Source organism: Scomber japonicus, chromosome 21 (assembly GCF_027409825.1).
Source record: "Scomber japonicus isolate fScoJap1 chromosome 21, fScoJap1.pri, whole genome shotgun sequence".
In the NCBI taxonomy this organism is placed as follows: domain Eukaryota; kingdom Metazoa; phylum Chordata; class Actinopteri; order Scombriformes; family Scombridae; genus Scomber; species Scomber japonicus.
The window spans coordinates 21,332,009-21,347,032 of record NC_070598.1 but is presented as its reverse complement, the minus strand read 5'-3'; the positions used below and the strand labels follow the sequence as shown (position 1 = coordinate 21,347,032).

Genomic DNA, 15,024 nt, shown 5'->3' with positions numbered 1-15,024 from the left:
CCACTGGAATTAAGAGAGAGAGAATAATGTTTGGCTGTTTTTCTTGGGGGGGAAAAAGGAGGAAAAAAAGCTTAATCAGTAAATGACTATCAAAATATCAACTTTCTTTTAATTGACTACTCAAATAGTCTCTTATAATTTCAGCTCTACACACCATAAAGAAGATTTGGGGCGTGTTGAATCAAATCAATGACTTTCATTTCCTGCCTAAATATCTCAATGCAGATACTGCAATAATACCACAGCAAAAGCCTGAAACATCAGAAAAAGTGAATAATACATTAGATGACAGAACATGGAACTTAAAATTCTCTCTTTCTCTCTTGCTCTGTTCACCATCTCAAAGGTGGAGAGACAGAGAGAGAGAGAGAGAGAGAGAGAGAAAGATGTCTCCATGCTGGCTAGTCTGATATGATGTTGCAGCTTTGTGGGGGAAACAAGAATTGGAATGAAGTAATTAAAAGAAAAAAAACCGAATGCTCCCATAGCTCTACGGGTTTCCTTTGGATTTCAGTGACACTGAGCCATGCCGAGATTATGTAACCTTATTTTACATTAATAGCTCAGTGCTCGTATTAGAACACCATCTTTTTTATGGAGCATAAAAATAACAATCATAAATGTCATTAACTGAAAGTCCAGCACTTAATGATGATAAAGGTCAAACCCAGGATTATTAGTCTGAACACTAAAGTAGTGCATTGTAGTAGACTGAACACTGATGACTCAATCAATACAACCCCTTCTATTGAGTGCATTTTCTAGTACAAGATACAAATAAGTATCACTAGAGCCTAAGACAAAAATATACTTGCCACGATTGATGATTATGATTACCACTACCAGCACTGATTGAAGATAAAATGATCATTTATAACTGGTGTTGTTGATCTTCATACTTGCTAACGCCTGATTTTTAGCAGCTTGCAAGTTATGGTAAAGTTAACGTTAGCAATGCGAAAGTTGTGTTTGTATTTAGAGGTGTTTGCCACATTTGTTGTATGTTAGCTAAATAGCTAGAGGCAGATTAAACCATTATCATCCTTAATTGATGCGTCAAACTTAGAAAAAACTGAAAAATGTTCATTTGTCACAAAATAAATCACACGTTTGATTTATATTTGAGGGCACGTAATTATGTCTATCACACTCGCTAACCTATTGCTCTTTGGCTTCCTTGAACAGTTCGGCATGTCTCTCGGCAAAGACGCTTTAAGTTGAAAGTGTTGGTTCTCTTGGTCCGCATGGGGTTAAAAAATATTTTACAGACAGGCTTTGAGGCTTTGTGGTGTCAGTCAGCTTACCCTGACTGTCAGCTATGTAAGCAAAATAATACCATGTTTCAGTCTGTGCGTCTGCTTTGTCTACAAGCTGTGGAGCACTTGTACTTGCAGCCATGTGTTTGGGTCTGTCATCATGAAAGCTGCAGCGTGTATATGAGAGAAAAAGAAAAACGGTTGGCACGCCCACCATGCCTGCAGGGCGTGGAAGCAGAACGCTTCACATGCACGCTGCCACGCTGTTGCACGTCAATGCAACTCATAAGAAATACGGCTCTTATTACAACACTGTCATTCTTAAAGTACCAGTACTAATAAAATGAGGTATAGTATCATATTTAATGGCAGGGTATTGTGATACCTTTCTAGTATCTTGTATACTATGCATCACTAACTTTCTATATTGATTCCAGTCATATATATTTCTGGCAGATTCAGAAATGAACTTAGTATTTTTAGATTATCCAGACTCTAATCCAACACAGAGATTTTTTAGGACACATGGCTAAAAAATGTCCTCCTTTCAGACTAGAACCAGATACTTCTGAGATTTAAAAAAAGAGAAAAGGAGGATGAGGAGGTGAGCATAGAGAAATACAATCCCCCTGTTGCCTCATTGATGCAAAACACGAGCACTGGTTGGCTGCTAACAGCTACCTTACAGCCACTGTATGGAAGTCTACCGGGAGCTCATTGTAAACAGTGACATTTTGTGGTTTCACTGCACAACCAGCAGCCTTCTGAAACTCCTGTCACCACTGATGATCGTGCAATGTTGGGTTTGTTTCGAGTGTGTTTGTTTACCCCTCCTCTGTCTGCCATGGTTCTGGACATGGACGGGTTTGGTGTCGGCGCTCTCTGAGTGAGATGGAAAGAGGGTTGTTGCTAGGAGGACTGGAGAAGAGAGGAGGGAGGGAAAGGCAGCTAGGAAGGCGGGTGATCTCGGTTTTGTCGTGGCGGCTCACAATTTGGGTTCGGGGTTTCTCTTTTTTTGTTCCAAGCTCTCAACTGTCCATATGAGTTGGGATCCTTGACAGAATGTGGACACGGGTAGCAGGGATAATGGTTTTACCGTCACCTTCTTATTCTGTTTCTCGTCTTGTCTCTTCATGTCGTCCCCCTCTGTCTGTTTTTTCTCAGTGATGGCCTCAGCTGCGCAGCTGTGCCGGTGATCCTGCCACTGCACGTAGGGAAGAAGCAGAGACGCCTTGACAACCGACCTACCTTCCTCTCTCAAAAAAAAGAAAAAGAAAAAAGAGAGAGGGAAAAAAGCAAACACACCAGCATTAACAAATGCGACCATGTACAGCGTGGAGGACCTCCTCATCTCTCATGGATACAAGCTGCCCAAGCATACCACCCCCTCTTCCACCCCAACCCCCACCCCGGTCCCCACATCCTCGTCCCACCAGGCTTCCTCATCCTCACCACCGTCTTACAGCAAACATCATGAAATCCTAGAGAACAGGCCCGGCTCCAGGACAGTGAATGGCTATGAAAGAGGGTCCGCGGTACCCTATGGGAACAGCGGCGGAACCAGGCAGCCCCAAGTGTACGCAGGCAGCTGTCCCAGCAACAACAATGAACCCAGGGACAGGAGCCAGTCCAGGCGGGAGGGTGAGAGCCGAGGCCAGATAGACACCCACTCCTTAGGAGAGTCGCTGACCTCAGACAGCGGGTAAGATGTAGTCTGCACTGTACCTTGAGACTAGTGATGTGTTCCTGTCTGGTGGACCCTTTTGCATGCCATCAACTATGCTGATCAGGTTGTCATCATCCATTATTGAATAACGGCACAATCATTCATTGCTATGGTGCCTTGATGGAGCAGATTCATGAAATGTAATAGCTAATCAAGTTTTGCATGGGGATTTTGCATCACATTTTAAATGGAACTGCCTCACACTGTCTGTCGGTCCCTCCTGCTGCCTCTCTCTCTCACTTCTGTCTTTCCCCTTGCGTGTCCCTTCCTCTCATTTCATCTCTATTCCCCTCTCTCCTCCTCTTCCCAATCAAGTCTTGGGCAGGGGAGGAGGGATAATGTGTGCTGGAGTCTTAATCTGCCACACGGGACCTTGCAGTTGTAATCAAAACAGCTTTTGGGCAAACCTATGTGTCCCATTTGAGCATGCCCAGTCTTACACACACAGGTTGCCAGGTTTGTCAAAATACTCCCCTACAGATACTACCAGCAAACATGACCCACATGCCCAGCCATCTTCCACTGTTTCACAAGCATTATACCTAATATATAATTCATACCCCATCAATAATACAAGGCTTTATATAGGGTTTATTTGAATATGTATATGGAGGGAAGGCTATATTTAGCTTAGTCTGGAGTTATGCAATTGAAACCCTCTCGGGTAAGGGCTGTTGGAACGTTTGATAGCTCCACAGATATCGCCTGGCTGCAGCCAATCTGTTTTCTCCTGAAAACAGTGTTGTTTAGTTTGCATATTTGCACCAGTTCTGGGGGTTAGTGTGCTGTAACTGAGACAAAGTCAATACAGCTGTTCCCATGTCCACACAATTAGACAGGCTTGTCAGATCCCCCCCCCCGCCCCCCCTTTTTCCTTACATTTTGTTTGGCGGACTTTCTTTTTTTTCACTAATCCCTTTTTGCCACCAGCCAGTGACAGAGCATCTGAAAATAGTCAAATGACCTTGAATAAAGTCAGTGGGTGTGTTAGAGGTTTTTTTTTTTTTAAACTTTTTTTCAATTCCTGGTTTTATTTTTGAGAGGAGTAATCCGCATATTCATGTCACTGCTCTGCCAGTGCTATCAGAGCACTCTATTGGGAATGTGGGAATAGCTAAGACATATGTTCTGCGATTTCAGTCTGTTGTTTGTTCATCCTTCTTTTTTTACCCTCATCCAAATCCGTTTTGCCTGGCAGCTTTAGTTTAGATAAGGAACAGGCCTATCTTGGCACTCCCATTAGGCAGTGCTACTTAGACCCAATTAGACTAATGATGGTAACTCATCTTACATGAGATGTCCTCAAAATGAGCAGATTGACATGGCTGCTCCCCCCATTTTCCCCTAGAAAACATCTCTGGCCAGTGATGATCATGGATGGAAATGTCAAGGACGCTCAGTGGCCTAAGCCTCGAGGGGCCGTACACATGTGCATGCATTTTGTTTACGTTGTCAGTTAGTCACTCCACAAATAGCCTGAATTCAGCTCGATCGAAAGACCACTGCGCCTTGTTGTAGCCCATCAGGTCTGCCATCAAACACTCTCTCAGAGATATAATAAAAGCTTTCCTTACACTGGTTCAGTGAGAGGCATCTCATTTCCTCACATTAGGAGCTGAGGGACAGTCCAATAGAGATTGTCAATGAAACGTCCTCTAAATTGTTGATCTGTCTTGGAGGACATCCGCGACTAACAGCCATAGTGTGTCATTGTGTAATGTGTTCATTATACCCCATAGAAAAATCACAATTACCAGACACTGCACTGCTACTCGTGGTCATCTGTCTCCATCTAGTGGGAGATTAATTCACTTTGTAGACTTATTTGGCCTCTTTTCCTTTCAGTACTACTTGACATTTAATGGTTCTGACTAATCACACTGGTAACTTATCATACCTGGCCACATGCTGTGTAAAGTAGCTGTGCTTGTCAGATTGTTGGTTTTGTAGAGCCATGGTACTAGCCCTGCTAAGAACGTAGGAAAGCTGGGAGAATACGTTGTTCAACCTTCTGACAATAACTTTCTTGAAGCATACTGACACCTTGTTTCTTCAAAGGTTCTGTGATGGCAGCAGAGGTCCGCAGTCACAGTCCAAGGATGTGTCCTACTGGAGAAGGAGAGGCCAGGACTTCACTGTGCTGTTGGACTATGCTGACCTCCGAGAGTCCCATGGAGCAGGGCAGGGGGGTTACAACAGGCCAGAGGGGCCTCAGCAAGCAAGAGGCCAAGAGGTGCCTGCAGAGGAGCGTCAGAGGGTGGCCCAGGAGAGGCAGCGCTGGGCAGCCCAGGCGCAGGCCCATTCTCAGGCTCAAGCCCAGGTCCAGGCGCAGGCTCAGGCTCAGGCTCGCTCGAGAGAGAGGGAGGCAGCTCTCCATCAGTGGAGGATGGCGAGTGAGAGAAAGTGCCAGAGCCTGGGGACAGATGAGTGGCGACCAGCCGTGAGCTTTGGCCGCCAGCTGTCACAGAGTGAGGGTGAGCGTTGGGCACATGAGCAGCAGCGGCTCCATGCCAGGACACCAGAGGGCATGGTAGTCCACCCCAGGACCAAAGCCAAATCCCAGTCCCTGCCAAGGATGCTGCAGCCTGAGAGCCTGCAATATGTGGATATAGCTTCATCTGGTCAGGAACTGTACAGGCGGGTCAATGGCCACCCACTGTCACACCACAACCTTTACAGGGCAGCCCGCTGGCCGGAGAATGGGAGGCCAGCCAGTGCCAACCAACTCTTAATGACACCAAAGCCCCGCTTCACCCGACCCCCTAGACCTCCCTCCTACGAGATGCACCAGCAGATCAGGGGAAGCTGTGAGGTGTTGTCTGGGAGAGACTCAGTTATTTCCCAGGCCAGGGATAGAACACCACTTCCCTTATCAAGGACAGGTGACACCCAGTTGGACTATTTTGCACAGGACTCTGGACCTCCAGGATACATCCCTCCCCCATCATATAAGAGAGCCCCAATGATGGGAGGGGGGCACCGGGGATATGGTGAAATTGCTGTTGACTACAGGTAAATTGCTCTTTTTACAAGGATACCTAAGTTAAGGGTAATTCAACAGTGACATAAGATTTGTAATGTCTATAAGTATTTAGCTTGAATCTTTAATGTTTGACAGCTCCCCTCATTTAAGAGACAGTTGTTGTTTTTTGTCTTTAATTGATGTATTCAGGAGTAAACAAAAGCTGCATTTTAGTTAAGAAATAAATTGATGAGAACCAAATATATTATCAACATACACCAAACCTTTCAAGAAACCTTTAGGAGAGATTATTATAAACATTTTATTTTACTGTAGGAAAATTCGCTTATTGTGCATATCCAGAGATGGTGTCATGTACATCTATAGTACATCAGTAGTAAGACCCAAGTCATATTCAGATAGATCTTCTCAAAAAGGTTTTATGTTGTGCACTTATAATGGAGATTCTCCAGTGTTTGTTCTATGGTCTCTGGTGATACCTGTTTATGTTTACAAATGTAACTGTCCAATGCAATGAACTCACCAAACAAACACTGGAAGAGAGCAATATAATTAGGTTGGTTGGTATCATTGTATTTATTTTGTAAGCCTCTGCTTTCCTATTTCAATCCTGTGCATTATGTCTTCTTAAGTCGTTGTTATGTAAATAAAGTGCAACTGTGCTGCTCTACTCTTAGGTACAGAGGAGATGTATACCAGCAGATACAGGTAGCTCCAGATGGATCTCACTGGTTCACCAGGCATCCAGCAGGTTCCTGGCCTGATCCCCAGAGAGAGAGAAGCATGTCCAGCCAGAAGCAGCTTTATCCTGTGTATACTACCCAGGAGCGCCCCGGTGGAGGGGTCCAATATATCCCCTTCGATGACCCCCGCATCCGCCACATTTCCTCATCCCTGGTTGGCAATTCTCTGACGGACGCTGACAAAATCCGCCACATCCGCAATGAGCTTCCCAGCGTCACCGTGTCGGAGCCTGTATCCGACGACAGTGCCTTTTTGCCCCCGCCATTGGGGCCTTTCATCGCTGCCAAACTGGCAGATGATGCTAACCAGACGTCTTCTAGCGACTTCGACAATGACAATAACAGGTGGCACAGCAATTTGCACAAAGAGACTGTCGATAACTTCCCAGCAACTGACCAAAACTGCAACAACAGATATCCCAAAAACCAACGTCCTCCTCCATCGCCCTCTTCAGCCTTCCAGGCCCCATTAACAAGAGCATCATCTCGCCAGGGGTCCAGCTCAGATCAGGTCTTTGCAGAAACCATCACTCAAGTAAAGAAAATTGTCCCAGAATCTGGGCCGGAAAACAACAGGAACACCAAGAGAAGAGTGAGTGAGACCATCTTCTGCCTTGTGTCTGTTCCCGTTCACACACCGACTAACATCAACAAAGACTCAGCGGCAGATCAGAACAACAATGAGACAATACCAAGCCTGACTGTCACCAACACAGATACTTTTGCTGTAGGCCTCAAAGAGACACACAATGTGCGAAGCAAGTCTGTGAACGAGATGCCCATCAAACCCCACTACTCTCACTTTCACACCAGCAGCACATCCTCCATGAGGAATTACAAGAGAGCTCCTTTAAGGAAGGAGATTATAGATGCCTGGGCACTTCAAGCCAGTGAAGACAAAGAGTTGTGTTATGCTGGGTCCTGGCCAGGAAACCAATATCGTAACCAGGAAACTCAGACTGGCTCACCTTTGACGGTGGTGAAAAGTCCAGAACCCCAGAGCCCTCCTGGAGTACAAGAGCCTGTTCAGTCTGCCTCAGATACAACCACAGACAGTGGTATGGGGGCAGACAGTAACTCCTCTTATGGTTACCCCATGACTGGCCAGAAAAACCTTCATCCCTCCAGCAACAGCGCCTTTTCCCGTCTCAGCCTCAGCCCAACACAACCACCATTGGTGCAACCCTTACAAGACCTATCCTCCCCATTTAATCAGGGAGACCTGCAGCCATCATCTCCCAGGAAAAGCAATTCCAGTCCCCCAGAAAGTGCGGAGCAAGTGGCCTTTGGTCAGTTCCTCTTAAAGCCAGTAAACCGACGACCCTGTGATGCCATTGGTGAACTGGAGAGCATTAATAAGGAGATGGAAGACACCATCAGCAAGAGACCCAATGTGGGTCAAAGCATTGATGATTTAGATGGAGTGAAGATGAAATCAGATCGGTTTAAATCAGGAGCACATTTCAATGCTGGTCCAGAACCAGGCAGGGAAGCAATCAGTCTTCCACCCATGCACATGGAAATGCCCAACAACATTAAAGTAAGGTCAAAATCTTTTGCTTCTACTGCTGATCTAGACTCTATGGTAATGAGAAGTGCTTTCTCCAGGCCACAGACCAATAACATACCATCAACAAATGAGGTGTCCATAATCCCGTGTCCAGGCCCAAGAGACAATTGCCTCCTGTCCTCACTGTCCCTACACGGTGAATCAAACCGGCTATATAGGCAGGACATCCCAGTCCCTCAAGAGTCCTTGCTGAGGGATGTGGGGCTAACAGTCTACACAGAGACTCCAGGTGGTCCTGGGGAGCCAATGCAGCGCTCACTGTCTGTCCCATCTCCACTTGATCACAAGGAGCTCAGTCAGTCAGCACAGCTCTCGTGGGAGAGCAGGACAGCACTTGTTAAAAATAGTGGTATCCCTGAGCACAATTCGAATCAAGAGCTTCAGGCTGAAGGGAGGACTGAGAGAAAGGCTCAATCAGATGACATACTACAATTCAGGGGTGAGCTCAGTTTGGGCATCTGTAGGACCAGGAGCGAAAGTAACAGATCACCTAAGAGTGAAGGTTCCCCGCATGTCACCAGGTTGAGAAGGGAGGTTTCTTTTGTGTTTGAGGGCGATCATGGCAATGAGAGATACAGCATCTCTGAGCCTCTGAACTATAAGAATGAGTCAACAATAGCAGATAAGCACCTGGAGAATTTACTGATTCAGGAGAAAGCCAATGCTTTACCTGCAGAGGACCTTAGCAATCTGTATGAGGTCAAATGCGCAAAGGGCATCCCTGAAAATGAGTCGATCGAGCAGAGGGCTGCCAGAATCCTGGGTATAGACGTTCCAGTGGAGGCATTGGGCGTGGCAGACATACAATCAGAGGACAACGAGGATGATATGGTCACTAGTGTAGCTGAGAATTTTCCAAGTCAAGATGAAGAGAAACAGCAGGTGATAGGAGAGTGTGAGCAAGTCAAAGAGGACTCCCTGATTGTCCAGGGAGCTGAGACAGAGGAAGTCAATGAGACAGGATCGGGAGTAGACCCTGGAGTGGAAGATGACAGACAAAAGCACAGCAACCATGATGGTGAAGACAACCAAGATATTGACACTCAGTCAGCAGCAGTACTGGACCTGCCCGAGTTTCCACCCAGTAACCTTCCCCTATCCCTACCCGTCACCCCTGATAAAAAGCTAGCACTGAGCACGTGTACAGGAGAGAAGAAGGGGCGTGGTGGAACATGCAAACTAATTGAATCCCTGCAAGATAAGCTAAGCTCTTCTGCTTCTTCATCTGCCACATCTCTGGGCAGGTCAACCCCAGACAGAATGGCCCGCTTCAAAGAGCTGGACTCAGTGTCTCGAATAAGACGCCTCAGCCTCAAAGGCTCAGAGTCCGAAGGAGAAGCTGATTCTGTAGAGAGAGATGGCGACAGAGACGAAAGCGAGGTTCAAGAAGAGACAAAGAGGGAGGTTGTGGAGAAACAAGAGGATGAAGAGGACAAGAAAGCAGAAAAAGAAGACAGGAAGGACGAGGAAAACCTAGATGAACATGAGAACGCACATGAAACACATGACAAGATAGGAGACCCTGAAGAAGAATGTAAAGTTGAAGAAGAGAATGAAGGGATATGCAAGGGAGAGCAAAGACAAGAAGAGGAGACAGAAGAGGTGACTGTTGAGATTGCACTAGAGGTAGGAAAGGAAGGAAGTAGAGAAGTAGTTGTTGAATTAAAAACAGAAGAGGTGGAGCTGGAAATTGTGGAAGACGACAAAGAAAAGCCTGTAGAGAAGGTGAGAGATGGACACAATGGAGCAGAAGTCAGCGGAGGCGAACCGACACAAAACGCTGAGGGAGAACAGATACCCAAACCAAAGCAGCGCACCAGGCTCCAGAAGCCTCCTCTGCTTCCTAAACCTCGCAGCGTTCCCAAGAGAGAAATAACTCTGCCACTCAGCTTCAGCACTGGGACCTGTGGCCCCTCAAATATGGAGGATGAGGAGATGCTCTCTGTCTCAGGTGAGTGTGCAGGAACCATTTTATTTTGCTTATGTTGTACAATTTGGATACAAGCTATTGTGTAAATAGGTACATTGTTGATTGTGATTATGTTGCAGTTCACCTCTTAAGGAAATATGTTTGTTCTGAGTGAGTAAGATTATAAGGTTAATACTAATCATATCTCTGTGTTAAGTATGGATCTGGAGTCAAGACTTGATTAGCCTAGCTAAAGATGGGATGTAGTGGGAAATTGTCATCCTAGGCTATATTGTCCCTATCGTCCCTTTCTGTCATACCTCCATACTTAAGCTGGCATATTTGTGGCATTGCTTCCTCTGAAGAGTGGGCCCAAAAGTTTTCATCTATCTAATGGTATGATGGTTCCACACCTGGCAATTTCATAGTAATGACAAGACTCCTGGATGCTGTGCAGAGTCACAGTCACTGGATACGGCTCTTGTCGGTCAAGAAACAGTTGCAGCACGTAACCCAGCTAAAACCACAAATTATAGTTCTGACAATTCTTTCTGTGTACAGATGAAACAAATGAGATGCAGCATGTTAGTTGGCTTATTTTCTCACTTGGATCAAGCTAGGCTTGCTCTTTCCCACTGCCTTTAGTCTTTATTAAGACTTAAAAGACAAGTGTGCAGGATTTAGCGGCATCTAGCCTTTAAGCTTGACCGACCAATTCTCCATCATCAGCTTCATACTTAATGCACAAAAATTAGATTCTTCTCATCTCACTCCAGCAAAGACAGTATTTAAATGTGTTTTCCAAAAATGTTGAACTATTCCTTTAATTTCCACCCTTTTATGGCCAAATAATAAAATTCCATCTTGTTTTCAATTGTGTTGCCTGATCTTTTCTTTCCTCTCTTTTCTCATCAGACTCCTACGACCCCAGTCGAGTGGAGAGAGTGTAACCTCTGACTCTGCCTTCACCACTGTGGAAATCTGTCTTTCTCGAGTTAACAGCTTTTTCCAACAACAAAGGCTTTCATTTCATCTCATAGCTTAGTCAGCTGTGACCCGTCCAATATTGCTACACATTACTCCTCACAAAACTGTCCTGGTGCTGCAGGAGCATTTTTACAGCCAAATAAAGGCGCCGCTGGTGCCAATTCTCCAGGCCTTCTCAACCTCGTCCTTCCATTCCGTCCACTCCTCAAAAGTTTATCTGCTCACAGCAAGCGGACTTCCTCCTTTTGAAGTTGTCTTATTTTGCTTTTGGAAAAATGCATGTCATTATTCCCGTCTGCACTCTGGCTCCGTGCTGAGCTTTAGTGTTGAAATATGAATGTAAAAGTGCTTCTGCTCTTCAAACAAAAGAAATGTAACAGAAAAAAATAGAAAAGATGGCAACAGTATTGCATTACAATCAGTATTAATCTACACCAAATGTAAATAAGAAAGAGGTATAAGATTTTATTAAGAGTATTAAAAAAACAGTTTAAGACATTTAATTGCTGAATAAATGTATATTTTCTTATCTATGTTAAGAAAAGACTAGATTTTTGGAAGTGTAGTCTTTGGGTGTATTACTAATAATGAAACCCCCTGCTCTTTATTCTTATACTTGTGTGATATAGAATGTACTCAGAGCCCGGATTGCAATGAGAAACACTGTGGTCCTTGAATAGATTCACTCAAGAGCAATATAGTCGTTGTACACAGGGCGTTTGTGACATGATTTGAGTAGTAAGTCTCCTTTTCGAGGAGCTGATCTCATTTAAATGTCTGCTTTAAAGCTTCTTCTTTTGGTACAAGTGTTAGATTGGCACTGCTGAGATGATTGGCTTTATGTTACCAGCGAGGCACCTGGTAATCTCTTCAAGTACTCAGAGATTAGACCCGGTGGGATTCATGTTCGCACCCTCCCTGTTCCCCAGCGCCGTCAGTCTCAGCATTAGCCATCGCAGCATGTATCAGAACTGTCTGATTTGGGTGTTATTTTTGTTAATCCTCATACTGTTCAAGAAGAAAACTATATTTTGTGGCATTAACAGAAGTCTATATTTAACCGTGTGGTTTGCTTTGTTCACATCTTAGTTTATGTGTGATTTCAGAAGTGCTTCTTTTGCAGGAAGTGATAGATGTAGCTATATTGATCGTAGTGTGCCTTGTACACACTGTTTCTGTGGAGAACTTCATTTGTGTGTCATACATCCAGTATTCTAATTTAACTCATTTAAACTGAACATCAGTAATTCATTTTACTTTCATGAAAAAAAAAGAAACATTTGAAGTTGTTTTGGCAATAATATTGAATATTAAGCTAAATATGCTTAATATTGATGCTGTACAGAACATTGCTTTTGGAATACTAATCACAGTATCTGAACATGTTCAGTAATTTAATGTTGACATATCAGTGCTTTATAAGTTGTGGGCATAACTGGCAATTGGTTTACACTCACTTTACTTATGGGGTAGCAATACAAGAAATTTCAAATCATACCAAACCAAACTTTACGCTATGCATTTGGACATCAACATTTACTGGGTTTAATACCAAATTCAAAGCTAAAACTGCAACTTCTGGTTTGCTTGTTTGACCCTGTCACCTGCAAGACTGTTGCTGTTGTCCGTAAAGCCCTGTTTGATCCAGCTGTATGTGATGTTGAAGCCGTTGGATCTGGTTGTTGACTTGTGAGGAAGCAGCTCTGACTCAAGATCATCAGTAGAAGCTCCTCACAAATGTAGTTTTTGTCCTGTTATCAACCCAGTCCCTGTACCTCTGTGTTCCAGGTAATGTGTTATCTGGTCATTCTCGTAGGTCTTTTTGTACTGCAGGTTCTTTGTAACATATAGACTATTGGTGCACATCTTGCTTTGATATTTTCTATTTTCATACAGAAGTATGTACAGCTTCTTTTGTATGCGCGGCATCTTTTTTTTTCTTTTTCTTCTTTTTTTTGTGCATGAAATGCGTAAGACGTCACAGAGAAGGTGTATTTGCATATAATTGCATTTGGTACTATATAGTCTATCCAATAAACAACTGTTATATTTCATATAATGTATATTTTATTTTCAGAAGTTATGCTACATATTTAAATCAGAAATCAAGGTATTTTTAGATTATTGTGAAAAGGGAACTGTTTTTGAAGGCACAATATTTGTCTATATTTGAAATGATCGTTAAGAATGATCATGAATAGAGACAAGTGTGTGCTATTGTACAGTACTGCAGACTATTCATAAATAAAAGTCTTTGCATGAAACCTTTTGTCTCTCATTTTGCTCATTTCATTATATTATCACTGACACCATGCAAAGACAAAGATTGGACAGTTATGGAACTAATAATGAATGTTACTGCTTTGATATTTGAGGGGTGAAAGTATGTAACGGTGGGCTGGGTGAAAAATGTCAATACTGTTGCTTGATTGATTATTATTACTTTGTTGCTGATACTGACATGTTACTTTTACCATTTAATCTCCAAAATACTGACACATTTTTTAAATCACTGTAGCAACCAATAACATAATAGCAGCCAGTAACCAATGAACCAATGACTAATTATTACGTTATTGGTCATTATTCTATTATTAGCTCCAGTTATTACATTTATAAAGGATTTTTAACCTAGCCAATAATGTAATAACCAGCCGATAACTTGCTAACTTATTACATTATTGGCAAAAAGTTATTAAATTATTGCAAATGATTACATTATCAGTTATGTTATTGGCTGCTACACACACTCCTTTTACATAAATAGGTCGAAGTTCCCAAATTTACAAAATATGTAAAGAAAACTACTATTTGATGCCAGTTGAGTGGGCCACAGATACTGGATTGAAGAAAGACAAAACATAATAAACAATGGAATTAACATAGATGTGACACAACATGCATTTATCAGACATTTACATTACACTCAGGCAGGTGTCAGCTTCCTGTCAGAGAAAAAGTAACCATGTATTTAGCAGCAACATAATACAAATATACTAAAAGGGCAAAAGGAAAGAGAAAAGCTAGATAAATAAGAGTGTCATTACTTAACAACAAAATAAAATGAAATAAGTAGACAGATGTTGTGCTCATTTACGACATGGAGTCAGTGTGTTATCCTCCTATTCTAGCTGGCAACAATTCTCAGAGAAGAGGTGGGAAAAATTCCTTCATGAAAATCCAACATATCAACAGTGTGATGTGTGCCTGCTGAGAGAAACAAGAGCCACTCATGTCAGTGTAGAGCTACTATGTTTAGTTATGAGATCCACTTTTATCCTACAATGATCCAGCTCAGTGAAACTAATTCCCATTTATTGTGTTTTACATCAGCTAATAAGCTAAATGAATCCATGTACAGTACATAATAAGGTTTGGAGATTAAATTAGGATTGATGTCGTGATGCCCTCATAAGATTAATGGCAGTGTTTGCTCCTGGCTCCGTCCCAGCCCCTTGAAAGCACCGGAATATGAATCATGCTGACACCCGACATGGAACTGGACCTTTGATTTAGCTTTAAATTGAAATTTGAGGCACAGTTCGTTCCACCCGACTATATTTTACAAAGTAGCCCAGATGAGTAATTTGACAGTTATTGCCATTGTGTTGTATTGTCTGATCAGAAACTTGTACAGTTTCTACTTCAACAACAAATCCACTCTTGTTAAGCATATCAGTGGGATTTACATTACATCATTTTCCCTTTATACTGCTGAGTCGCCATGGACTGAATAAAATAAACCCATTATATTTCAACTATTTTCTAATTGCTTACATTCTGAACATGCTGAGCTGTTATTTATCAGTATTTTAATTAAGAAGTTAGATTAAAGATTAGCATGTGAAAT

General features: G+C 43.1%; 1 protein-coding gene across 1 annotated transcript; it reads left to right on the top strand.

Moving 5' to 3' along the window:
• Window positions 1-2,433: 2,433 nt before the first annotated feature.
• jcada (junctional cadherin 5 associated a) lies at window positions 2,434-13,401 on the top strand. The gene is made up of 4 exons (XM_053342439.1): window positions 2,434-2,958; window positions 5,041-5,994; window positions 6,643-10,229; window positions 11,103-13,401. Exons 1-4 carry the CDS (start codon window positions 2,582-2,584, stop codon window positions 11,135-11,137), a joined length of 4,953 nt encoding a protein of 1,650 aa, XP_053198414.1. The 5' UTR covers window positions 2,434-2,581; the 3' UTR covers window positions 11,138-13,401.
• Window positions 13,402-15,024: the final 1,623 nt, after the last annotated feature.